General features: G+C 40.7%; 2 protein-coding genes across 3 annotated transcripts; both read left to right on the top strand.

The window, feature by feature from the left end:
- Positions 1 to 224: 224 nt before the first annotated feature.
- Positions 225 to 10,672, top strand: enoph1 (enolase-phosphatase 1). The gene is made up of 6 exons (XM_084046621.1): positions 225 to 335; positions 2,747 to 2,848; positions 6,073 to 6,275; positions 7,526 to 7,658; positions 7,991 to 8,114; positions 9,719 to 10,672. Exons 1-6 carry the CDS (start codon positions 252 to 254, stop codon positions 9,856 to 9,858), a joined length of 786 nt encoding a protein of 261 aa, XP_083902747.1. The 5' UTR covers positions 225 to 251; the 3' UTR covers positions 9,859 to 10,672.
- A 2,462-nt stretch (positions 10,673 to 13,134) lies between these two features.
- Positions 13,135 to 26,310, top strand: trim23 (tripartite motif containing 23). Of its 2 annotated transcripts, none has more exons than XM_084046906.1 (11): positions 13,135 to 13,222; positions 15,131 to 15,293; positions 15,881 to 16,002; positions 16,343 to 16,621; positions 17,414 to 17,596; positions 17,826 to 18,041; positions 19,228 to 19,362; positions 21,022 to 21,151; positions 21,364 to 21,474; positions 22,631 to 22,755; positions 23,359 to 26,310. In XM_084046906.1, exons 1-11 carry the CDS (start codon positions 13,151 to 13,153, stop codon positions 23,536 to 23,538), a joined length of 1,716 nt encoding a protein of 571 aa, XP_083903032.1. In that variant the 5' UTR covers positions 13,135 to 13,150; the 3' UTR covers positions 23,539 to 26,310. The 2 variants fall into 2 exon arrangements, with proteins under 2 accessions (XP_083903032.1, XP_083903031.1); XM_084046905.1 differs by having other exon boundaries at positions 17,414 to 17,635.
- The last annotated feature ends 1,030 nt before the right edge of the window (positions 26,311 to 27,340 follow it).

Here is a 27,340-nt window from a genome sequence, read left to right as displayed (position 1 = left end):
AAGCCCAAAAGAAGCGGATCTGCAAGCTCACTCACAACGCGTTGTGAGCTTGTAGATCTGCTATTTTTAAAAAAAAAGTAAAGAAAAATTGGAATATTTTTGAAACATTTTAACAACACAAATCGTGTGTGTAAATATTTACAACCGACTTTACAGTCAAACAAGCCCAAAGTCGCTTATAATAAGCCGACGTGGCAACACTGACCATAGCGCTAGACAGGCACTGCAAACAGACAGACAGCAGCCGAAAAATGGCTACTGTGTCGATCCCGGCATGTACTAGTGCGCTACTGCTAGACATAGAAGGAACAACCACACCGATCACCTTTGTAAAGGTAAGCAACACTGTTTAATCTTCATTGAACTCTTCACTGCATGTGTACAAAATGTAACCAAATGGACCCGTAGGGCGTAGGGGTCCATTTGGTTACATTTCGTACACACTCAGAAATGGATCCATTCACTGTGGATTTGAAATGCAACGTGATATAAAGCAACGCATTGAAACGGTGGCGTACATTAGCAGAGCAACAATGAATGTACACAGTAAACTGGGCGAGTTACAAACAATGGGGATGTCATATCGGTCTCATGGCAGTCTGCCTACTGGGATCAATTGGCTTTGCAGATCCGGCCTAGAGCAGATACGGAAACGGCCTGTGTCCGTGCATAAATGTGTGCGTGCAAATTACCGGATATAGTAGGCGGGCTCTAGACAGGATCTGATTACTTAAAAAACACTTTGGCAAGGTGGTGGATGCGAGGTTTCCCCATAGAGGTATAAACTAAGCTCATATAACAAACACAGGACAAAGGTTTGAGCAAATGTCTCTTCAGCTTTTATTTATTAATTAGTTTATGGAATGTTGGAGATAAAATGGGTAATTGTGGTAAGAACACGTTGCCTTCTGTGACATTCAGGAGGATGTGATTGGAAGGAACTGTGACAGTGAAGTGGGTTTGGCTCATAAAGCAAAGCAATCCGTTCCAGGAAGGTTTTGATAATGAAATGATTAACAAATTATTGAGTACAAGTGACGTGAGCAAGTTATTCTCATTTCAAGTTAAACTGGAAGAAGCTGAATGATTGCCAAGTATCCTGTACTCTGCTTGAAATAATTTGATTTCAGAGACTGCCATCAAATTACACTTTGTGTGTCTCTGTCTTATGCAACATTCAGCACTCCTCCTTACTGGGGTTCTGTTAAATTACAAGGCAAAACCCTGAACAAATAATTGTTAAGAAAAAACAGGTGTGCATAAGACTAAGACAAATATGTGAAATTGAATTACAGTATCATTTTTTTGCAGTTTATCTTATAATATATTGTCACACCCGGTCAGTCGGGCTTAGATCATATTATTAAGATAAGCAATGTATCAATTTAAAGGAACTGGGAATTGAAATAGTAATTGATTCCTCTTGAATGGACTGTCCTTTGTAAAAAAAAAAAGAAATTACTTTTTAATTAAAAAAAAATAAAAAAAATCAAATCACACAGGCAGTGCTATGAATTAATAAACTAATGTGATGATGGTTACCACTTGACTTTTCATCCCTTGGAAATGCACGGTAGATGGAATTGGTTGACTCTTCCACAAACATACCTTTGGTAACTATATCTGTACAGTTTATATATACTGTATATCTTCCTCTGCCTCTCAATCCGAGGACTAGCACATCGGCTCAAGCCTTAGGTGAGGGCTGATGCAGCCGAGGTTGGATACTGAGGGGAACGATAAATGCTGGCCGATAATTTATCACATACCCATACAGCATTTTTGAACATCAAATGAATTTAATGAATAGATTATTACTGTCAATATGAGGAACCGCCCTGGTGAATGGAACGTTAATCCTCCCGCTGAGATTTTCCAGCAGTATGGGGAGGGAGTTGATTGAAAACACAGCAGGTGCTGCTACTGCTGAGGGGCCTCACCCTTGTTGGTCACTACAACAATATCCCCCCGACATGATACCTGTAGTATCCGAATCAGCTTTATTGTCACATCACAGGTTTACAGAAGTAAAAGAGTGGGTGAAATTCGTTTTCGTGCATAGTTCCCATCGTATTGTTATTGCCATAGAAAAAAAAGAAAGGGAAGAAGAAGGTGGGGGGGGCACGGGGGAAAGGAGATCAATGAAAGAAAACAAACAAATGATCTACCAATTTACACATAGTACCTGAGATATACAGTAAAGGTGCGTGAGCATAGCAGATGTATACTGTGCATGATATACGTATTATGGACCTTAGTTAAGGTGCTAGAAAACACACAAAAAAAAGACAAAAGTCAATGCGTTGTACATGGGATTAAGGTGCAAAATCGACCGCATAATCCACATAAAGTAGACTTGACACTGGTATAATCTGCAAGTAGGTCCATGAGGTAGGTAGAGCAAAGAAGAAAGTCCAAGTCACTTGTCACTGGTATAATCCAGAGGTAGGTCCAAGGAAGAGCAAAGGTCTGAGACCAGCCTGACGACACCGCGTGTCATCAGAGCCTTGTTCAGCAGTCTTGACGGCAGCCGGGTGGAAGCTGTTCATGAACCTGGTGGTGCTGCTCTTGATACTGCGGTAGGCCCCCTAGCCCGGCCACGGTCGTTGTAGGGGGTATCTGTTGCTGATATGGTTCATCACCCTGTCTTGTCCTTTTATCTCTCCAGAGTGTGGCCAGTTCAAAGAACAATGCGAAAGACAAGCGAGTATTTTGTGCGGCTCATTGGCTATTTTGTCTCTTCCAGGATATCCTATTTCCATACATCACAGAACATCTTGAGGATTATCTCTCTAACCACTGGGAAGAAGATGAGTGCAAACAAGATGTTCATCTCCTAAAGAAACAGGTACAGGGGTTTTGTATTATGTTCGTACTCCGTGGGGGAGGGCTCATAGACTAGTTTAGTATTCTCATATCGTTGTCGGGCAGAAACCTCTTATCTCCATATTCAAACTTTTTGTGTTTTTTCGTAAATTAATTCCCTACTTGATCATACTACAGCGTCACACAAAAGCAGCAGATCTGCAAGTGCGTTTTGACAGTTTTGGACATATGAGGTTTCCACCCGACAGAGACGATACCATTACTATGGTAAATGTGCTACTGACACCAGTTGTTTATGTCATGACAAATGTAATGATTTGTTTAGAACACTCACACAAGCTGTTGTATGGGTGTGACCTCCCAATTCAATTCCTTTTCTGTTTGTAATGGCTGTCTTGGTCTACAGTCCTTGTGGCAGCATGTCACATTTTTCTAGCGGTTTTCAGAAACGCATTAAAAGTTAAGTTTTGGCACCTTTTCAGTGCAAGGGGTGGAGTCGCACCACTCCTTCCTTTTTTGGTGTGGAATGGTGGGACAATGGCAAATTATATTACTCAACGTGTGCTTGAATCAATTTTCCCCCCATGATTCATTATTTGATCACCCGGTTACACATGCAGGTCCCCTCCACAGTAGTCTGGCATAGCCAGACCTTTCACAGCTCGGAGGGCGGAAAGTATTCTCCATAGGCGCACCTAGGCCTGTCACAATTATTACATAATTGCCTAATCGCAATTATTTGAGATAAATTGCTCTTTTTTGCATAATCAAAAAGAAAATCATGTGTTTTCAAACATTTTCCAAAATAGTGGAAATGGCAGGTCAAAACACGTTTTTACATATAAAGTTATACAATTATGTAAGTTATTTGTCAAACAGAAACGTATTCATTATTCATATGTTCCCATGTTCCAACGACAGAAACGCAATTAAATCGTTAATCGCAATTATTTGAGCGACAATTAATCGTCAAGTGAAATTTCATAATCGTGACAGCCCAAGGCGCACCATGCTGTTTTGTCCGATGCGCTGTTCTGTCGAGGCTTTTTTTCTCCCCAATTTAGTCGTTAATTCCTCCCCACGCAGACGTAGAGCCCCCCGTCCTACTCCTCCCGCCCAACACTCCCAGCTGACAGGTGCCGCCCCCCAGCCCGTAGGAGTACGCGCAGTGACAAATGTCACTCTCCCTGCCCGGCTTCCCTCCCCCAAACACGGGTCAATTGTGTTCGTATATAGACGCTTGACAAAGTGCCAAGGCGTTTCTGAAGTGTCTGCACCTGCAGTGACTCGTCTCGGTGTTATCAGCCCCTTAGGCGTCTAGTTTGAGGGCAGTAAACTGGTGCACTCAGCTGATGACTACTAAGCCCATCGTTTTCTCCAGGTTCCACACAGGCGTCGATTAAGTCTCCTGTCAGCACTTGGGTCATAATATTTGAACATTCAGCAAAAATAGCCGATCTACAAGCTCACGACCGCTGCGTTGCATTGTGAGCTTGTAGATCGGCTATTTTAGCTAAAGAGACTTTGTGATGTCGAGGGGGGAAAAAAACTGAGGGATCCAACTACAGACCCCTGGGGGATGTATAGGGTTTTGAGAGGTTGATGTGGGCGTGTCGGCAAATTCTGCTGACGATTCACAAGTGTGACTAATGTACAGCATTAGAGCCCATGATTATAAAAAATATATTACAGACTGTTCGCACACTGTAGCTCTTTAAGTGCAATTTATTGGCACATCCAGCAGCAGTGATGTTTGGAGCGAATGCCGTCTAATAAAGAGCATTAGCTTGACACGCGTCACTGCTGCTGGTTGTGCCAATAAATTGCACTTACGGGAGCTACAGCGTGCAAGCCTTCATTTATCTTTTATTGTTGTCGTCTTTTGGTCCAGCAACTGCCTTAATTAATCTTTGGATTTGCGCGACTATTATCTCTGTGCTGTTTGGTGCCCATGTCACCACCTTGTACTTAAGACCAACCCTTAACCACTTGAACCCCAGCATCTTATTCTGGGGGGCACATTTGCCAAAAATAGCAGATCTACAAGCTCACAATGCGTGAGAAACTGTTTACATTTTCCAAATTAGGGACGCCAGTTTGAAAGTGGTTAAAATATTGTTTTGGGATATATAATTTGCCTCACCTCTATTGAGTGCGCACAAAGTACCGATATAGTAAATAGAAAAATAGTTCCTAACCTTCACATACTTATGTGTGGTTGTCAGACTTGTCTCACAGCACACCAGTGTTCCTTGGCACACCGTTTGGTAAACATTGGACTAGGGGCAGAATGAGGGCGAAGTAGGTTACTGATGTAGGACAGGGCTCGCCAATTTAGTGTCTCAATAAACCCCAGCGTCCGTACTCTGGGGCAAGCCTACGGCAAAAAGCTACAAGCTCACAATGCGTCACAATACCTTGCAAAGCAACGTGTTATGAGCGTGTTGATCAGCTATTTTCAATGAAGAAGAGTTGGTGTATGGGAAATGTTAGCCGGGTCTAGTATAGATCCCTGGGGTACTTTGGTCAATTAAGTACTGTATAAAGTGTTTTAAGTGGTTTAAAAAAATAAGTTACCGGTGCTGATTTGCCAGCATTTTAAAACTGTCTCTTGTTCACACATGACCCAGAAGCTTGCTTGTTGTGTGAAAGCCTTCTTAAACCCTTGGTTACTAGTTATTACTTTTAGTTAATTAAAGGGATAGTTAACCCCCAAAATAACCAATAATTTGATGACCGGCAGCGGTTCCGGTAGGAGACACAAAGAGTCTCCCTTGTTGTCTTAGGAATGCGACAAACTAATACATATCCACAAATTTAAGTCTCCTGTCCCTTTTTAAAGCAGTGTTTCCCAAACAATGGGTCAGGACCCATTTTGCGGTTGTAGACCCATGTTTATAGGTTGTGAGTAAATATCCCTTTTTAATGTTTCCAAAAACAATTGCTTGATATAGCACAATAACATTTTCAATCATTTTGAATGCGTTGTGACTGAGCTTGTAGATCAATTCAGGCTTTTAGATAGGGCTTAAGTGGTCAATTCATAATGTATTTCTGTAAGTTTGGGTCCAGGCCATGCCGCCAGGGGAGAGATTTCTCTTTTAGGTCTCGACCTAGAAAGTTTGGGAACACCTGGGTTAAAGTCTACCTCACCTTTCTCGCTCCTGCCATTTCACTGAAGGAAATGCACAACGTGCTTAAATGTCCTCCTAATGAAAAGCCTGTGGTGTCTTCTCATCGTGTCAGGTTGAAGAGGACATGAGGCAGAACCGGGCATGTCCTGTACGCGTCTTGGACCAGACGGCCCACACAGATGAGGAGAAGGCCATTAGGGAAGTGATGGATATAGTGCTGTGGGCCATGGCCTCGGACAGGAAGACGACAGCCCTGAAGCAGCTCCAAGGCCACATGTGGAGGGTAGCCTATGCTGCCGGTAGAATCAAAGGCGAGTAAGTAGTCGGATTATGTTTTCCTTTTTAAATATGCACCGTAACGCAAACTGTGTTCACATTTTATTTTATTTTATCCCCCTTTTCTCCCCAATTTAGTCGTTATCCCATTGCCAATCCATTTCCCCACACATTTGTGTGTTGTCACTCCTGTTGTAGCCTACTGACTGACCTGCCAGTGAGGAGCCCTCTCCCTCCCTCCCTCCCAACATTCCCTGCTGACAGGTGCCGCCCCCAGCCCGTAGGAGTACGTACAGCGACAAATATTCCTCTCCCCGCCCCGGCTTCGCCACCCCGAAGACCGGCCAATTCTGTTGGTATATACTGTACGCTCGACAAAGCCGGATGTACCGCGGTGGTGGGCAGGCAGCCAGGCACCCGAGTGTCCTTGTGTTCACAAGGTGTTTGGAATTCGGAATGTAGACTTTAAAGCCTCTAGAAGCATGGTCTAGTAAAAATCTATATTTAATATCAAACCTGACTGATCTACTGCAGTACTTCGCAAACTTTCCCCCCCAAATTGATATATATATATATTTGGCCACGGACCCCCATCTGAAAAAGGTTTTGTTCCAGGGACCCGGGATCGGTCATTGTCATTTCTTTGTGTATTTAAGTTTTTGTCATATCTACCCTGTGCAACTGTTGTTTACAAAGCCTAAAAGCTATACAATTAAATCGTTAATTGCAATTATTTGTATGACAATTAATCCTCAATTAAAATGTCATAATCGTGACAGCCTTAGTCACACAGGAACAAAGCGGGGCTCGCAACTCAATGCTCCAAAGGTTTACCCCGAAGTAGGCAGTTGTATCTGTCTAAAACGTGGGGTCTTTTTATCTCTGTCCCTCAAACATTGGCACTTGGGCTATGTGTGTGTGGCCGCTTTGAGGTTTTTACATTGTGCTATATTAACAAGTTAGTCAAAGAGTAGTATCTGCCTATACACAAACGGATGGAAATCTCATTATGTCCAAAACTGTTTGGACATAAAAAAAAAAAAATTTAAACATTTTTCAGGATCAAATGCAAAAATGGCAAAAGTAGCAGAGCTTGTGGATCTGCTACTTTTGATGCTTTTGTGTGACGCCTTAGTATGATCAAGTAGGGTGTTAATTTACGAAAAAACACAAAAGGTAAAAATATGGATATGAGAGATTTCCACCCGACAACAGCGATATACTCTAAAGTATAGGTTCATGAAGCAATTAAAATGTTATCATTGTTCCTTGTCTTGGTCTTATTGCAGAGTCTACCAAGACGTAGTTCCATCCATCAGAAGGTGGAGAAGACGAGGCCTAAAGGTCTATATCTACTCCTCAGGAAGTGTCGAGGCCCAGAAACTTCTCTTTGGATACTCCGTCGAGGGCGACGTTTTAGATGTGAGCAGCATTGCCTCCCACATAAGGGCTTAAGAGAATAGACCCCACAATTACAGCCCAATTTACACTTCCATCGTTTGATGCTGTTGCATGCCAAAAATAGCTCACCTACAAGCTCACACAATGCGGCGGATTGGCACGTTGTAGGTCTGTAGATCAGCTATTCTCGGGCACGCAGAAGTATAACTTGGGCTTACCACGTTTTGCATTGCGACATATGTTTTTGGAATGACAACCAGACATGTATCATGTACAGTAACAGTTTGTGTCATCTTGGCTTTATTGATATCATAGGCATTGTTGCTAATGAGAGGAATGCTTTACCATTTCAGCTGTTTGATGGCCACTTTGACACCAACATAGGGGCAAAAGTAGAGGGCAAAAGCTATGAAAGAATTGCAGAAAGAATTGGATGTCAGCCTGAAGAAATCACATTCTTGACCGATGTCACTCGAGGTAGGTTACTGTTTTATACGGGCACTCTGGGGATATCATTTTAAACCTGTACACCGATAAAGCAAAATCTAAATGGTGTGCGAACATCCAGAATGAACCCATTAGTATTCAGATGATGTGCTGGATCTATAAAAAGTATTTTGGCATGTCTCTATGTACTGTAGGGCGGGCTCCTCACAGTTACTACAGGGGGGGCCACCAAACTGTTGACTGATGGGAACTTTATATAGGGTGCGTTCGGAAATACAGCACTGAGCGCACTGGCCAATACAATAGTAACTAATATAAGTTACTATTGTATAAGTTATATTACTAATATAATAACTAATAGGCGAGTGCGCTCTGGTGCGCAATTTCCGAACGCACCCTTACTGTATATGAAGCCATCAAAGCTGCAGCATCACTGTCACTTAAAAGAAAAACCTGTGGAATACTTCCAAGCTAGTCTGAAATCTCTCGGCGTTCAACAGACATTGATGAGACAATCAGTTAAATATGGTGAGCTGGCTTTGAAAGCTTTTCGTCAAGTTGAATGGAAGGCTTTCTCAAAAATACATGCAACACAATTATAGTTGGGGTCCCTGCTTCACATCTACAAGCCCACAACACGTCACAGTGATGCGCCGGTAAGCTTGTAGATCCGCTATTTTCAGTGTGCGACACGACACCGCACACAAGTATGAATCAGGACCTTGGAACTTGTTTTTAAACTGCAGCTGCAGACATCTCACCGTTGTCACAGTTTGTTAGTCAGAGTGTGGATAATGTGCCAGCCCAGGGGAATTCAATCACTGGAGACACATTGGATGTAGCTCCTTGAATAGTGTGAAGAAGTAGTCACAGCTAATCCTTCACCCACACCTGTTTAACCCCCTTTAGGCCATGTTGTTTCATCTAGCATACTGTATCATTGCTGTCGAGCAGAAACCTCTTATCTCCATATACTAACTTTTTGTGTTGTTTCGTAAATCAACGCCCTACGTGATAATACTACAACGTCACACAAAAGTAGCAGATCCACAAGCTCGAAACGTGGCGCAAAGCGACACGTTTTGAGCTTTTCGATCTGCTGCTTTTGCTGTTGTTTTTTTATCCTGAAAAGTAACAGTTTTGGACGTATGAGGTTTCCACCTGACAGACAATATCATTTATCATTAAATCATCTTTTAAATAAAGTCAATGCAGAGGTGATTCTGTGTGTGCACTGTGTATGCAAGACTTGTGTGTTCGCAACTTATCTTGTATGACGGTGTTGCACATCAAAGACGGCAGATCTACATTGTGTCTTGTTGTAAGCTTATAGATCTGCTATTTATGACTGTATAAATTAGGCAAGCAAGCTGCTAACCATTATATCGTCGCTGTCGGGCAGAAACCTATTATCTCCATTTTTTAACTTTTTGTGTAAACTAACGCCCTACTTGATCATACTACAGCGTCACACAAAAGCATCAAAAGTAGCAGATCCACAAGCGCGCTTCGCGTTTCAAGCTTGTGGATCTGCTACTTTTGAACCCTGAAAAGTAACAGTTTTGGACGTATGAGGTTTTCACCCGACAAAGACGCTATACTGTACGTCCCAAGTCATGAATGTGTCTTTGCAGAGGCTAAGGCGGCTGAAGACGCCGGGGTGAATACGGTGGTGGTGGTCCGGCCTGGAAACACGGAGCTGACCGAGGACGAGAAGGCCCACTATAATCTGATAACGTCCTTTAACCAGCTGGAAGTGACAGGGAGTGCTTAACGCCGGTGTGAAAGGAAACAAGAGAGAACTTTGTCCCCCCGCCCCCCAGCCTCATTCAATTATGAACCCTTCTCTTTGTGCTCCCTTTTTGCATCTCCCATGTTTCACTACCTGTACTGACAACTGAAGAGGTGAAGGCTCCAGACAGACCCAACAGCAAAATCAAAGGCCCGTCATTTTGACTCTTATCCAGCTGTTTTAGCATGACCCAACTGTTTCACGTTTGTACGGGGCACAATTCTACAGGAGATGACAACTGAAATGGAACTAGGTCGCTGTAATTAGGACATTTTGTTGACCTAAAATTTTAAAAGGTGTTAAAAATGGGTAGACTCATACTAAATGCGGATCATAGCATAATCTGAATGACTCTACATGCTGAGATGATCATTTTACTCACCTTTTTAAGTAGAATCATTTTAATACACTTTCTGTACCTTGTTAATGTTATTCATTACAAAGCAGAAATTGTGTGTAATTATAAACTCAATTTTTTTGTCATGAACTGTTTGCCTTGCTACACATTTCAGTGATTGAGTACGTAGTATGAAATGTTTGTCACACAGAAACAAATTTCTGCGATTTCAGTATACAGCAGATATATTGGAACTGCAATATATATATATATATTTGTCACTCAAGAAAATGTGTTGACTACCCTAATTGTTGGATCCTCTTCAATGAATTGCGTCTGTATAAATGTGCCATCTTATTGGCTATTAGTTTGTGTAGAACATGAAATGTAGCCTAAGAATAGCCAAATTGTTTGTTGTTGAACATAAAACTTCAAATGAATGCCTTGTCTCAAGTATTACTTTATCTTGCAGTAGTCCATGGAATTTCCATGTGTCCAAATAATGTCTTAAAAGTATTTACAAAATCATGTTATCACAATATACTGTTAGGGCGCGCTCCCACCGCACTTTTATTTTACCTCTGGGGCAGAATCTGCCAATGCTTTGTCAATGCAAATGCGTGGATTCCTGGGCTTGCAGATTTTTTCCAAGAATCCACGCATTTGCATTGACAAAGCATTGGCAGATTCTGCCCCAGAGGTAAAATAAAAGTACGGTGGGAGCGCGCCCTTAGCAAAACTAAAGGTGTAAAAGTCTAATTATTAAATCAACTTTTTTTTATGGCACAAGTTATTCAACTGTGGCATCTGTGAATGTGAATAGTTATAATACACTGTTTCATGGAATATTTCTAATATATGACTAGGTTTCTGTAGATTTTTGCTGCCATGCAAATTTGTACTGCTCTTTACATTAGCAGTACATATAGATAGTAAAAAAAGGTATACAATGTTCAGATGACGACAATCATAGTTCTACATTTGTACTCCCTATAAATACACAACAGATAGTTAATAACATTAACTGATACTGTACTCGAACCAGTCTAAAAGATCAAATAAATAAATCAAATATTGGCCTCTGTTAAAATTAAAAGGCAAGACACCCCCGTGTCTACAGGAAATACATATTAATCAACCAAATACATTCATTTATTGGTATGTGTTCTTGTAGTGGAATACCAACTTGTGTTGCTGATCATTTTAAAGTAATATTCAGACCTACAGAGGTGATCAGGCCCACAGCTGTCATCACGAGAATTGGTTCACATGCCTATAATTGATGGCCATAAACATACTCTGTGCTCTTTAGATACCTCTATAAAATGATAGTGTGTAATGATAGTTTGATTAAAATAGCTGCACTAAATACAAGACTATTTCCCCAAGCAGCAGTAGTACCATTTTCCTATCCACAAGTACTCCCTCTACTGGTGTACATGACAATGTCAGCTGTAAGACCTGGAAATGTCAATAATAAAGATTTATGGAAAATAATTTGTTAAACTTTTGATAAAGTCACAGAATTCTGGTTAAAGATTTCTTAAAAGATATAAACCAAACATGTAAATATAGTTGACTGTGCACAGAACAGGCCACATAATGGTGTGTGAAGATCATGCAACAATTAGTTTTTTTTAAGTGTGTTTATTTCTTATCATGGAAATTAAGTTAAATGTCATGGAAAAGTAATGTATTTGTTATTTATGTATTACTTATGAGACAGGTTGTACAGTACAGGGTGATTTAAGAATACATTCTTATTTACAAGGATCGTCCTTTCATGAGGCAAGGCCCTCCGAAGGGGAAGTTGTATGTGGAGACTAGGAGGATAAACACAACATCAAGAGCACATGAATACCTTTCTAACCACAGTATAGTTTGACTATGCGTGTTGACAGCAAATCATTATTCCATAATAGCGCCTCTTGCTGTGAGTGTGACACAAGGACAACTAAAATGTGGATGGATTGGACATCATCTTAAACACATATGTGCAGTGGTGTAAAGTAATTAAGCAAATTTACTCAAGTGATGTACTCATAGTACATTTTTTAGGTATTTTTTACTTTACTGGAGTATTTCCAATTTTCAATACTTTTACTTCTACTCCACAACATCTCTATGTGGAGTAATCTCAAATGTTGTACTTTTACTTTTGGTACTTCAAGTATATATTGATGCCATCTCAAATGTTGTGCTTTTACTTTTGGTACTTTAAGTATATTTTGATGCCATTACTTTTGTACCTTTACTCAAGTAAATTTTGATTACCAGACTTTTACTTGTAACAGAGTGTTTCTACATTGCAGTATGGATACTTTTAGCCTACTTAAGTAAACAAAAATGGAGTACTTTTTCCACCACTGCATTATGTGTCATATCACACCGACCTCACAGAATCTCCCTACAGTTGGTGAGGTACAATGTAAAATAAAAATGCACAAAAATGGGGTTCTTGCATTTACAAACTACCAGTATAACATAGTAGGTACCTTTATGACACAGAGTCAGTAGCTGTCCAGGGAAAAGGTCATTTCCTTTTTCTGATAAACATTTACATTTAGGCTTTGACCATGTTTACTAATCTATTTGTCTTTCTTTATGTTCTTTGGAGAAAAAAAATGAAAATAAATATATAATAATAATAATAATAATTTAATAATTATATATAAATATATATATATATATATATATATATATATATATATATATATATATATATATATATATATATACATATTTTTTTTTTTTTTTTTTTTTTTTAAACATTCAACAGCTTTGGACAAGCTGTTGAGACTCACTCCCCCATCTTCCACCTTGTTGTAGTCCTTTAATAGTCCTACCGTATTCTCTATTGTAGTCCTTACTGGTAGAACCCAGAACCTACCGCTACCGTATTCTCTGTTGTAGAAGTAGTGTGTAGCCCAAGAAAGAATGGCCGCTGCTGCAGGCATAAACAAGCAGGACCGACACCACGGGAGGGGGACGAATGGAAATACTGTGAAGGTTATTGTTACTGTGTTTTGAACAATACATTTTAAACCAAAGAACAACTTTGGTTGACTGTGAAAACGGTGCTTGTATTAGACGCATTGCTTGCTAACATACGACAGAGGTTCTGTCTTCGTGGTGTCTGACCAGGGTTGCCATGTCCGCTTATTACAAGCAACTTTGGTCTTGTTTTTTTCCTGTGAAGTTGGTTGTAAATATTGGTAGTTGCGGGTTGTGTTTTTTTGGGCTTGTTTCTAAAGTCTAGTTGATGCTTATTTAACGCGATGTGTTATGTGCTTGTAGATTGGCTATTTACAAATAGCCATCCATAGCGTAGTCGCTTCTTTTGGGGCTTGTTTTCATAGACCTGGTTGCTTATTTCTGGCAACACTGTGGCTTGAACGCTTGGCTTGGCATCAGTGGCGTGCGTGTTTGTGCGCGCGTGCGCGTCAGTGCAACGATATTCTGCAATCTAGCGTTTAAAATAAACGCTAATAAGTGCTGTGAAACAAAACAATACAGTTATTATGAAGAGCCAGTGTTGATAGAATGTTCTCCATACATTCCTAACATTAAAAGCCAGGCCTTCATGCAGCCGGCTGACTGCAACATGCTAATGATTTTAGCTAGTGCTACGATTTAATGCAGATCACAATTTTGATCTTTTATTATATATTTTATTATATTTTGATGCCAATACTTTTGTACTTTTACTCAAGTAACATTTTGAACACAGGCCTTTTACTTGTAAGTTTTAACAGAGTATTGTGGTATTGCTACTTTTACTTATCTGAGTACTTCTTCCACCACTGGTTTAATGTCACACTTTTTGTGCATAATAAACTGTTAAAGAAAGGATGAGTTGAATTAACTATGGCACACACACACACACACACACACACAGTGGTAATTCATTTTCACACTGAGAGATTGATGTGTGTGTGTGTGTGTGTGTGTGTGTGTGTGTGTGTGTGTGTGTGTGTGTGTGTGTGTGTGTGTGTGTGTGTGGCCATTAACATTAAACGTCACCACCATTTGTTATATGTATTTTGTTTTTTAAATCAAAATTAGATTTGTCATATCCAGTCAAGAATGTCAGTCATGGATCATACTGTATCGTATACATATAGTATTATAAAGGGTTTTTATGTGTGTTATTCTTGCGTTTATACTGATCTGACTGAGGATCCCAACCTTTCAAACTCATTCAAACCAACACAAATGTGGAATAGTCTAGATAAGCAGCACTTTATATTACTCTTATCAAAATGGGCTGTGCAAACTGTGTATGATGACAGCTTTTGGAAATGCGTAAATCTGCTGCCAAGCAAATGCTTTTTGCAGGTGTTAGAAAGTGATTGTTTTCATTTGCAGGTGTTGGAGTGTGATTGTGTTTTCATGTGCAGGTGTCAAAGAGTGTGATTGTGTTGTGTTTTCATGTGCAGGTGTTAGATAGTGTGATTGTATTGTGTTCTCATTTGCAGGGGTTAGAGAGTAAGATTGTGTTTCGTTTTCATTTGTGTTTTCATGGTAACAGGAACACTTGACCCAAAACACAGTCGTCCCCATTTCTTTCCGCGGACCACTTGCCCCCAGCGGTTCTTGTATTATTGTAGTCGTTTTACTGAGGATAAGTTTAGGAATACGTTTAGGGATAGGCATAGTTTTACTGAGGATAAGTTTAGGAATACGTTTAGGGATAGGCATAGTTTTACTGAGGTTAAGTTCAGGAATAAGGTTAGGTTTTGGCATAGTTTTACTGAGGTTACGTTTAGGAATAAGGTTAGGTTTAGGCATAGTTTTACTGAGGTTATGTTTAAGGAATAGGGTTAGGGTTCTGAGGTCGCCGGATTTGTCCCCGGGGCGAGCGTTTTGATTTGCAGGTGTTCAGAGTGTGTGATTGTGTTGTGTTTTCATGTGCAGGTGTTGGAGTGTGGCGTGTGCGAGGACGTCTTCTCTCTGCAGGGAGACAAGGTCCCTCGTCTCCTGCTGTGCGGTCACACTGTGTGTCATGACTGTCTCACCCGGCTGCCCCTCCACGGCAGAGCAGTCCGCTGCCCCTTTGACAGACAAGTTACTGAGCTAGGTGAGCATCACTGTGGTTCATAATAAGCAGGCTGATTATCCCTTTAGATCTAAAACCCCCAGTTTGATATGCATTAGGCCATGGACCCCCATTTGATATCATCTTTTTTATCTCTAATCTCTAATGATATACGATGTGGTAGTTACGACGTAACTCAAACGGACTTCGCAACGTTTGGCACGGCAACTCGCTCGCCTTAGCTCGCTCGGCAGTGCTTCTGGTGGCTTAAGTCCGCTTCAGACGGCGTGCCTCCATTGTTTTAACCGTTTTTGCCTTACTAGTTCCTAACTTAACATAAGGGGCTCTAGTCTCTTCTCACAAAGTGGGGCCAAGTGTTCCACCTCAATGGTGCCGACTGTTCTCACCAAGCGTGCCGCGAAAAGAAAAAGCGTCCAACTAGATTGTTGTACCGAGCATTCCGGTTACAGATTAACTAGTTATATTGTGTTAACAACATACTCTACCATACAGACTGGTTAAAAAGTTTTAGTCATTAGAATAAGTAAGCTTTAAGAAGATTGGTTTATACTTGTTTTTTATAATTCTTTGTCTCTGTGTGTCTCTGTGTCTCTCTTTATCATGTGCAGGGGACTCTGGAGTTTGGGGTCTAAAGAAAAACTTTGCTCTGCTGGAGCTTCTGGAGAGACTGCAGAATGGTGCGTCCAACCAGTCTAGCATGGCAGAGGATGCCCTCAAAGGCATGGGAGAAGTACGACTGCTATTCTGTTGTTTACTTTACACTAAATGCTATGTACAATGTGATGTGAGAGTGCAGACTGGCCATCGCCAACTCAGGCACCCACAGCCTGATTCCCGAGTTGGTGTTGGGTTCTGAGAACACAAAAACTGCTATTTTCACATTTTTTTGCACGAGTCACTGTTGTGACGAATTCTACAATAATGGTTAAGTGGTTAATCGATGTATTGATGTGTAAAAAAGTAAAAGTAATCGATAGAATAATCACTAAAACGTTAATCAATAGTTGCACTCCTACATCTAAACAAACGTGTCCTTGATTCATCGATATCATTTCCCTTTCTTCTTCCAGTGTGTAATCCGATGCGACGAGGATGAAAGTCACACGGCCTCGATGTACTGCACCGTGTGTGCCACGCACCTGTGTGCCGACTGCTCCCAGCTCACCCACTCCACGCGCACACTGGCCAAACACCGTCGCGTGCCCTTGGCCGACAAACCCCACGAAAAGACCCTCTGCCCGCAGCATCAGGTTCATGCCATCGAGTTTGTCTGCTTGGAGGAAGCCTGCCAATCCAGTCCGCTCATGTGCTGCGTGTGTAAGGAGTATGGGAAACACCAGGGGCATAAGGTATGCGAGTAGTTACCTGCTGAAAAAGAAGCACGGACACATAATGAGATGTGAACATGTTTCAGTGACTCTTTCCTTATGGATTTCACTTCTTTCCTTATCCACAAGTTTCTTAGGGCTTGTGGGCATCACTACCTGTCAATTTGATCCAATCAAATCCAACGAAATCCAACGAAATCCAATCAAATCCAATGAAATTGACAGGAATGAATGCCCACAACCCCTAGGAAACTTTTGATAGGTTTCTACACAATAAAATCCTCCGTTTTTTGTAGTTGTCCGGTTCAGGGTAAAAACATGGCAGGCTGCATGAAGTTGACCTTATAGTGCACTGTGATATAAGCAACATTGCTGCAGCTAATAACATTTATAATGAGTGTGTTAGATAATATTTAGTAGTGCATTGACAATACTGTTGACTTCTGTCTGCTTGCACATCGGCATACCCATGGCTCTGGGCACACCCAGAGTGGTATAAATCCTGGTATAAACAGATGCTAGGTTAATTGTTTAACTGGTATAATTTCAAATGTACAGATTGTTATTTCGATAATATATTGTATTGTTCACTAGAATGATGCCAGGTTCTTGGTTTACCTGGGATCCTAGTTTATTGAGGCACTACTACACAATTACTCTGCATTCTGTGAATGTGTTTACCTTGCTTATTGTAAGTCGCTCTGGATAAGAGTGTCTGCTAAATGCCTAAATTGTAATTGTAGAGCGACTCTAATTGTAGTTGCTGTGAAAAATTGTGGTATTATGAGTGACGGCTGTTTTGTCCCCTCTCAGCATGCTGTTCTGGAGGGTGAAGCGACTCAGATCCGTGCCTCCATTTTGGACATGGCCCACTGCATCCGCACCTTCACTGAGGAGGTGTCCGAATACTCCAGGAAGCTGGTGGGCATCGTGCAGCAGATAGAGGGAGGCGAGCAGATAGTGGAGGATGGGGTTGGCATGGCCCACACAGAACACGTAAGAGCTGCAGTGCATCCTGGGCCAATGATGGAAGAAGTACGCTCATTTGTTACTTAAAGCCTCACTATGTAACTTTTTCTTAATGAATAAAATGTAATTGTGTCCAATCTGTATGGTAGAGTATGTTAATACAATATAACATGTTGTCTACCTGCTCTTCTATTGAGACAAAACATGTTAAATGCCCCCTAGCCTACATATATATTTTGTGGGTCCTCTTGGCCAGGTCCCGGGCACAGCAGAAAGTGCACGCACCTGCGTGCGCGCCTACTTTGTGGATCTCCACGAGACGCTGTGCCGCCAAGAGGAGATGGCGCTGAGCGTGGTGGACGCCCACGTGAGGGAGAGGCTGATCTGGCTACGGCAGCAGCAGGAGGACATGACCATCCTGCTGTCCCAGGTGTCCACGGCCTGTCTGCACTGTGAGAAAACCTTACAACAGGTGGGGACACTGTTTATTATGCTGGTATAGACCAGTGGTTCTCAACTGTTCCTGGCCGCGACACCCCCCAAAAAAAAAATCATATTTGAATTGGGGACCCCCCCACCCACACAAGCACTTGGAATTGTAGAATTTCAAGTGCTTTTCACAGATAAAAAATGTGAAAATAGCCGATCTACATGCTCACAATGCCTCGCAACGGCAGGTAATGTTTGACAATTTGGCCAATGTTTGAAAAGTGTTATTGTAGTTTGTTGTTTGCTTTTGACACAGTAATGGTCTTAATCTAAATGTTATTGTTTTATTTTAGCTGTATTAAAAAGGTCTTGAAAGTCCTTAAATGGTCACTTTCGAAATGTGCAGATACCCTGTATACACTTATACTGTATGTTGGTTTAAATAAGAAAAAGAGGTTGCGCATCAACAATGGGTTTTCTCAGTGGAGTGCTAGACCCAAAGTCAGTATACATATCAAAAAAGGAATTTTAAAAAATTCCAAAAAGGTAGCACATCCAAAAATGTCAATTAAATGGAGGACAAATTACTCACATTTCCACTTTTTTATTGGCACACCAATAAAGTGAACGCTTACGCGTTTCGGCTATGAGCCTTCCTCAGAGCATGAGGAAGGCTCATAGCCGAAACGCGTAAGCGTTCACTTTATTGGTGTGCCAATAAAAAAGTGGAAATGTGAGTAATTTGTCCTCCATTTAATTGACTGTATGTTGGTTTGTTTACTGTTGAGTGAGAGAACAATGTTGCACATTAAGCTAATCTTCTGGGGACCCCTCCAAAATCATTTGGGGACCCCACTGGGGGTCCCGACCCAGATTGAGAATCACTGGTATAGACCGTTAACAATCACTGAAACCCCATATACCTGGTTGACCGGGGTCCCTTCAGGGTCTATCCTTGGCCCCCTCCTTTATTTCCCCTCTATACCAATTTTTTTTTCAAATGAAGGCCCTTGCACACAGCCCAATGTGTTTTTATTAATTAGTAAATCAGTTTTTAATGCACTAACCTGGATGACGTATCATTGCATTCCTGTGGTTTTTCAGTTTACAGATCAGAACGGCAATGCCCTTAAGCCAAATCTCAACATATTACAAAAACGATGTGTCTGTGATGTAAAATGTGAAAGCGGGGAAATGAACCGGTTTGTGCATGTTGTGTCTTGCTCTAGGATGACTGCAGAGTTGTGTTGTCAAAGCAAGAGATAAACTGTCTGCTGGAGACGCTTCAGAAACAACAGCACCAGTTCACAGAGCTAGCAGATCATATTCAGCTGGACGCTGGCATCCCTGTTACCTTCACTAAGGTAAAATACTGTGCTATCCAACCATCAGTGCTACTAGAGATATCTGCATGGAGTTTTCTTGCCTAAAGGTGGCAGCATACTCTTTGCAGAAACTGAAGTTCAGCGAAAGTCACAAGAACAAAATGACGTGGAGAAATCAAACTGACACATTGCCACGACAAAGTTTATATCTTATATAGCAAGGGGTTCTCAAACTTTTTTTATACCATGACTCCATTTTATGGGGGATTCTTTGGCGACCCCACATATTTCAAAGTTGACATAAAGAATATTTTAAACTTAAAACATACATTGCTGGCCTTGTATATGAGTATTTAGTAGAAAATTAAATTACAGCAGTGACTCCTGTTGATTTGTAGGCTTATCTTATCAATGAAATGAATGAATAATATTGTAGCAGTGCTGTAAAAGATTTGGTCGCGACCACCCCCGCGTGAGTTTTCTTGACGCAGCTGAGTCTGCTGGGTTCGATTCTAGCTCGGAGCACTAGAGCGCTACAATATCAATAAAAGCAGCGGAAGTGTTTCTGTACACATTTGTAAACTGAAGCATATTTAGCCAAAATATGTGGCCAGAACCACCAGATTTTCTTAATACAGCTCTTGATTTTATCCTTGGCCACGGACCGTGTGTTTTTTCTCCATCCCGGGTGGCAGCTGTTGCTGGGCGGGTTGTCTGTGACTCTATGAGCATGACCTGCCCACTCGGTAATGTTACATAGCGATCCATGAATTGAACGATTTGTTCAATTGTCCTCAAACGCTGGGGCTTATTGTGTTTGCTGGCACATAGGCTACAGCAGGTAAAATGTACACAATCAGTGACTTTTCCAGTGTTAATTGAACTCCGAGAGGGTACAAATGGAACCAAATGGACCCGTGGTCCATGTATTTACCCTCTCACCCTCGGAGTTACAAAAACTCTTTTAAGCCACCCGGCACCCACTCATATTGAACTTAATTTCTGCTATAACTATATTGTTTATGAACCGCTAAATCAGTTCTGCGTGCCTCTACAAGGGCTTGTGTGTGTGTGTGTTGTCTTTCCTGTGTTGCTGCTGTTTCTCTATGTGTGTGTGTGTATGAATAGTCAAGTGGCCGTCTTTGACATCCTCTTCACGCTGGTCACGATGAGTCGACAACCCCACTATTTTCCGTTTCTTGATAAGAAAAGAAAAATCGTATTTTTTTGATTGCCCCAACGCCACCTTCCCACAACCCCACTACAAGCTCGAAACGTGTCGCTTTGCGCCGTTGTGGATCTGCTACTTTTGATACTTCACAGTAGTTAATTGCTGTCTGGAGGTTTCTGCCAGACTGCAACAATATAGTATTTATGCATGTAGTTATTTCTAACAAGGTGCACTCTAGTTTCGTATTGTTTTATTTCCGCAATCTGCCAACTGTGTCAACTCAAAATGATGACAAATTATGTCAAAAAGCATGTCGGAGAGTAAAACAAACAGTAGATATCCAGGTGGCAAAATCACTGTTCAGCACAGCGATTATAAAATAATTTCATCTACACAGAGAACCTGTTTGGTTTCAGCAAAAGCAGAGAAACATTGGACTTTGTGTGAAGCGTGCTGCCAGCTTAAATGGGAACGACTTGTCTTGGGTTTCAGTGCGTTGTATTCAAGCCACAGGTTTTGTTTTTCAGGACAACCGGGTTCACATCGGTCCAAAGATGGAGATCCGGGTGGTAACCCTAGGTCTGGATGGAGCAGGAAAAACCACCATCCTCTTTAAGCTAAAACAAGATGAATTCATGCAACCCATCCCAACCATTGGTAAATACATTTTAGTAGCCACTTCACTCGTCATTTGAACCACTTTCAACCTGCCGTGCTTAATATGGGCATGTCATTATAAGTGAAAATGTTCAATAGATTTAAAGAAATGTCATAAATTCTTCAGAAATAGCTCAAATAGATTATCTACAAATTTACTGTGACGTGAATGTACATGTGAGTTTATGTTCATGTAATCTTTTCTTTTCAAGGCTTCAATGTGGAGACGGTCGAGTACAAGAATCTGAAATTCACCATTTGGGATGTAGGTGGAAAACATAAGCTCCGACCTCTCTGGAAGCACTACTATCTAAACACACAAGGTAACTGCTATGCCTTTGGTTTGCCCTTAACCAGCTTTCACTGAAAATTGCAGATCGAGCGTTGCACGTTGTGAGCTTGTTGATCGGCTATTTTCAGCGAAAGCTTTCCCCACAATAACAGAAAACTGAAAATACACTAGTATAGAGCCCTGAGGGACTCTGGTCAACCATATAGGGTTTAAGTGGTAAAAGCTGTTAAAGCAAAGACACAACTCGACACAATGATTACAGAAAGGGAATGACGACAAAAGCAAAACAAAGCAATATTTCCAATATCAATAATAGTATTTTAAATAAATGAAAAAAAGCTAGCAACACAAGTTAGAGCAATGATTCTAACCCACATTTGATACCATTTTAATCCCTGACACCAATCTACAGTGTAGAATTCAGTTCATTTAACTGGTCCATGTGGTTCCATTTGTACACTCTTGAGTTACAGAACTGTAAGGTTCCATTCCGTTTCTAACTATCAATCATTGAGCTTGAATGGAGTTCAAGGAGTAGCGACATCTGCAGGGCATTAATGAAAACTGAAGTCCAAAAGCCCAGTCCACACCAATGCAACCAGTGGTGCCGTTTGGAGATGATGGTTGCAAAGAGTTGCAGTTGCAAATCGTTGGTGCGGACTGATCTTAAAAAATGACTTCCTCCTGGGCTTCAAATCCAGCGGAGCTTCCTTGCCGCCTGGTCATAGCACAATAACATACATATCATATGACCTTGGTTATAGGTTTAATCACTTTCAACCTGGCGTCTCTATTTTGGGCATGTCATTATAGCTGAAAAATAAATTAGAAAATGTAATAAACTTTGCAAAATAGTTCAAATGTCTTAGATTTTTTTCTTCCCAAAATAGCATATCTTGAGATTGTAGATCTATTATTTTGAAAATATACATAAAAATGTATTGTAGTTTTTTACGACATTATCTCGCTAGTTCTACCTTGGGGACTTAACCCCCTATCCAACCCTTGAGTGCCAAGCAGGGAAGCATTGGGTCCCGTTTTCTATAGCCTTTGTTTGACCCGGCTGGGGCATCGAACCCCCGACCTCCCAATCTCAGGACGGATACTCTAACTACAAGGTCACTGAGCTGGTGAATGATTATGTGGCTTTGATGAGGCTCTCCTCCTTGTGTTTTGCGCGTGGACAGCGGTGGTGTTCGTGATAGACAGCTGCCACAGAGACAGGCTGATGGAGGCCCACAGTGAGCTGGCCAAGCTGCTGACTGAGAAGGAGCTGAGAGACGCACTGCTGCTCATCTTCGCTAACAAACAGGTACTGCATACTGGATGGATGTCTGCCCTTTTCAATTCAACAACCCCCAAGTTTGATATTCATTAGGCCAGGGGTCTTAAACGTTTTTCAGGCCAAGGACCACATAGCTGAGCCAGAGATGAAGCAGGGACCCCCCACTACATATTGTATAAAATTGTGTTGCAGATTAAACCTTTTCATAGATTTCATAGATAGCTTCATAGACTTGTTTGGCAGAACTATCATTGGGTTGCTTTATATTAATGTGTGAACCCTCAAACCTTTACTTGGTCTGCTCTTTTTTCCCCCCTCTACATCAAACCCCTTTGCCGAAAATGGCCGATCTACAAGTTCACAACACCTCGCAGCGCGAAGCGTTGTGTGCTTGTAGATCCGCTGTTTTTCGGCTAATGTTCCCCTCAGAATAGGGATGCTAGGGTTCAAGTGGTAAAAAATTTGGCAGACACCCTAGGGGTCCCAGACACCCTGTTGAAGACCACTGCATTAGGCCACAGACCCCCATTTGATACAGTATTTCTATTCATTTATTTTTATCTCTGGGACACCCCAAAACACACTGTAAAATCCTGTACAGAAATACATACTGTTCCCTCTGTCTGTTAGGATGTACCGGGTGCCGTTTCGGTGGAGGAGATGACAGAGTTACTGAGTCTACACAAGCTGTGCTGCGGGAGGAGCTGGCACATCCAGGGCTGTGACGCTCGCAGTGGTATGGGTCTCCACGAGGGCCTGGACTGGCTGTCCAGACAGCTAGTAGCTGCTGGTGTCCTCGATGTGGCCTGAACAACACCCCACCCCAAACCTTCTGAACACATTTTCGTCTTCTCTCGTCCCCCCGGGGGGTTTCATGTTACCACATCCCAGCCTGACATCCCCCATCTCCTTGCAAGTTGATTTATACTTCATACATTGTATGATGGTGCCGTGTGCAGAAAATAGCTGATCTACGAGCTCAGTTAAACGTGCAGTAAGTGATATTTTTGTGTTAAAATAAGTGTTAAATAGCTATATTCTCATAGCAATCGTTGCTATAGAGTGTTTGTTCAGTAACGGGGGTCTCCCTGTGTCTCCAGCTCTTTAAACACGAAATGCGTTTTCACGTGGGGATACTAATCGTTATCCAATTAGGACAGAGAACTGATACAGGATAAATAAAAGTGAAATTGGAAGTTAAAGAAATTATAGCAGAAAGATTTCAACCCGGAACACTATGAAATTGATGCTGATAACTGGGTACTCTCCTGACTGGCTGAAATTGGCAACCCACCTCAAAATATATTTTCTGTTCATTAAATAGCGGGAGATACGGAGAGACCTCTGTTATTGAACAAACACTGCTCTTTAGCAATGATTACCATCAGAATATGCTGTAGAACCTTAACTTTTTAACAAAAAAATAGTTTTGGTTTAACCAAAACACATCACTTACACTACCTTTAACATTGAGATGAGCAGGCATCATAACTGTGGCCTAAACCTGCCCCTTTCCTTCTTCCTTGATGTACCAGAAAGTGTTTTCTCAGGTGTCTTCAGTAGTTGTCTCTCCTTTCGACTGCACCATGGGTAAAAAATTAGGCGAGTGAAGCAACGCAGTATCCAACTGTACTAAAATGACAAGAATACGCATGTATAAAAGTTACATAACAAAATAAAGCAATGATTTATTCTTTGTTGCGTGCCGGTGCTCGCGGTCTACAAACTCACAACTGCATCGCGCTGTGAGCTTGGAGAGCGGCTATTTTCAGCACTCGATCGCCCTAGTTGACACCACACGCAACTAAGTATCAATCAAGCCTAAGGCACTGACTAAACGAAGTCTGTCCTTCTACGCTCACACCTACCACTTCATCCACCAATATATGCATTTTACAACAGATTAACTCACTAACCCTAAAATAAGTTTTGTTAGGAGATTGCTGGTAATACAATAACTCTATTTAAACAATATATTCGCATTTATATACACATTCAAAATGATAAATAAGATAGCTTATTAAATGGCTTAAACATGGTGACTTTGTTTTTTTCTCAGATCAACCGTTATAAAAGCAGTAACTATGTCATCTATAATAGGCAAGTACTTGATCCAGTAAAATGTAAGGAATAGAGGCTTGTCCCCTGACGGTGAATTGTATCAGTATTTTCCGTCTGTTGCGCATCATAACCATTTTACGTTACAATATAACTAATCAGCACACATAAATGCATACTAGTGTATTTTGTACAACATTATTAGAGAATTATAACAGATTGTATGTTCACTTGAATGGTTTGGGAACACATTCAGTGTTCCCAAATCGGATTAAAATGTCAGATTCAGATTTATTAGAAAACACTATTGCATAACAGTTTGGATTATGATACTTTTCACGTTAGGGCTGCTGTAAGATATTATTTCAATACAAAATAGTGATATTCATTTAAAGTGACTTCCAGTTAAATTAAATTAAACTGCAGATTACGATAATCACTCACTTCCTTACATATTCTAAGTGCTAAATACACAGAGGACTTGCTTCAAATTGGCTCTATCACCATTCTGTAGTTTTACAATTCATATACCAGTTTTTCACTATCCTTAGTACTTTCTCAATCTCTTGATGTCTTACATAATTAAAAGAAATGATTAGTCACGTGGGAAGAATTGAGATTATTTTATGTTGCTTGTATGTACAAGCTATTATGTGTGTAACCTTATTTAATGACAGCTGGTCTTAAAACAGCAGTTTTTGTTTTGGAACTATGTACATGATTTTTTTTTGGTTTGAATGTAGAATGTCTGTTACAGAAGAAGCGGGTTACTGCTGGACTTATTTATGATGAGAGTTACTTTGAAATGTCTCTTTAGGAAAAGTTTATATACAACAATTCTGACCCCATTTTGTGGGGTGTTTTGCACGCAGAATGCATTGAATGCAATTGTCTGCTTGCCTCAGAGTGATGCTTAATTTATATTTCATCGTAATGCGGTGTCGTGTGCTGAAAATAGCTGATATGCAAGTTCAAAACACATTGCATTGTGACCTGGTAGATAGGCTATTTTCGTCACACAACAGCGTAGTACAACAAAGTGTAAATCAGGCTATAATTTCAGTTGCTGTTAAATGGTGGTCTCCAAGTGTTACATATTACAAATTATCTGCTGTAATGAAATTCTATCTCCTGTTATATCAACCTTTCTGGAGTGCTTATTGCGTAACATCTTTACTTAACAGAGTTCCGTGTATATATGTAGATGTGAAATTTAGTCAAGCATTAACAAGGACAGCACCTAAAACGTCTGTTAGTGTACTGAGGAGCCATTGCTTTTAATTAATTTTCCTCATTGCTATGTAATGTTTACTACTCGTTTAAAACAAAACAAAAAAAGCATGCGTGGAAAGCCTTTCCCTTCATGAATCTCTTGTGAAAATCTTAAATTTCTGATGTTTTTTGGAAACATGTAGAAGCACAGTGCTCATCCACTCCTTTGTTACCAGTGGACTTGATAATGGCTTTTTGTAAATCATTCATAATTAATGTGATGCTAAAAAATAAAACAAATTGACAAACTTATGGAATTTATTAGTAGCTGATCTTCAGAGTTTGAAACCAGGTCAAGTTTTAAGCCATATTAAAAGGGTTGGATTGGTCTAAAAAACACCAAAAAGGTGGACATACAGTAGCGGCGCTCCAAAATATAGAATGCACTTTTTTTATCCTGCTACATCAGGCTGATAAAATACCAAATGTGCATCTGAGCTAAACACTTGAACCCTAGCCTCCCTACTTTGGGGTTAAAAATAATTTAAATAGATTTTGTAGATTGACTATTTTCTGCAAAAATATTTTGTGCAGAGCAAAAACCTAGACAGCATAGATGGTCAACTAAGTATAGGGTTTAAGTGCCTACTGTCCCGTACAGAAGGGAAGTAAATCCCCAAATAATGTTCACATTGTGACTTTTTAAAAGCTCATTGTACCAACAATTGACTGGCCAGATGAAGTCTGAGATAGACAGGAAAGCCACACTATTTGACCCTGTCTTGTTATCTTTACGAGTGCTGCTATTTATTGTTTTGTCTCTGCCAGGTTCAAGACAAATGGTCTGTGGCTAATTTGACAATCCACTGGGCTGATCAGGGTCAGATTTCTTGTGCCAGAGGGCCAATGAAATAACTCCACAGATGTATAAAATCTTATGTTAAGTCAATGGGCTCAGATCGAGATGAAACCGTACCCTCATTTGGAGTCATACCTCATAGATATGTCATAGAGTGCGATATGTTTGATTTGTAGACTCATGTTCAATCTGTATATTTATCTGTTGATACATTTTAGACTGAAATGTCAGTATGTTAGCAAAGACATCCTGGGAGAGGTGGAAATGTATTTGTGGTGTGTGGTGCACTCTAGTGGCTGCATTCATCACTCTGCTCATCCCACAAGTATTCCTAAAAAAATGTGATACCATTTAAAAAGGGAAAACAGGCGTTCCAATGGTATAGAAGATATAAATAAACTAGCAAATTTTAGAACTTTCAGAAGTTTATAAACATATTGCAAAAAATATGTACAAAATATATAAAAAACATAGTCAGATATT

Source organism: Gymnoscopelus microlampas (genome assembly GCF_963454915.1).
Source record: "Gymnoscopelus microlampas genome assembly, chromosome: 21".
Taxonomy (NCBI): domain Eukaryota; kingdom Metazoa; phylum Chordata; class Actinopteri; order Myctophiformes; family Myctophidae; genus Gymnoscopelus; species Gymnoscopelus microlampas.
The sequence above is the reverse complement of the archived record's forward strand: the minus strand, read 5'-3'. Positions and strand labels throughout refer to the sequence as shown.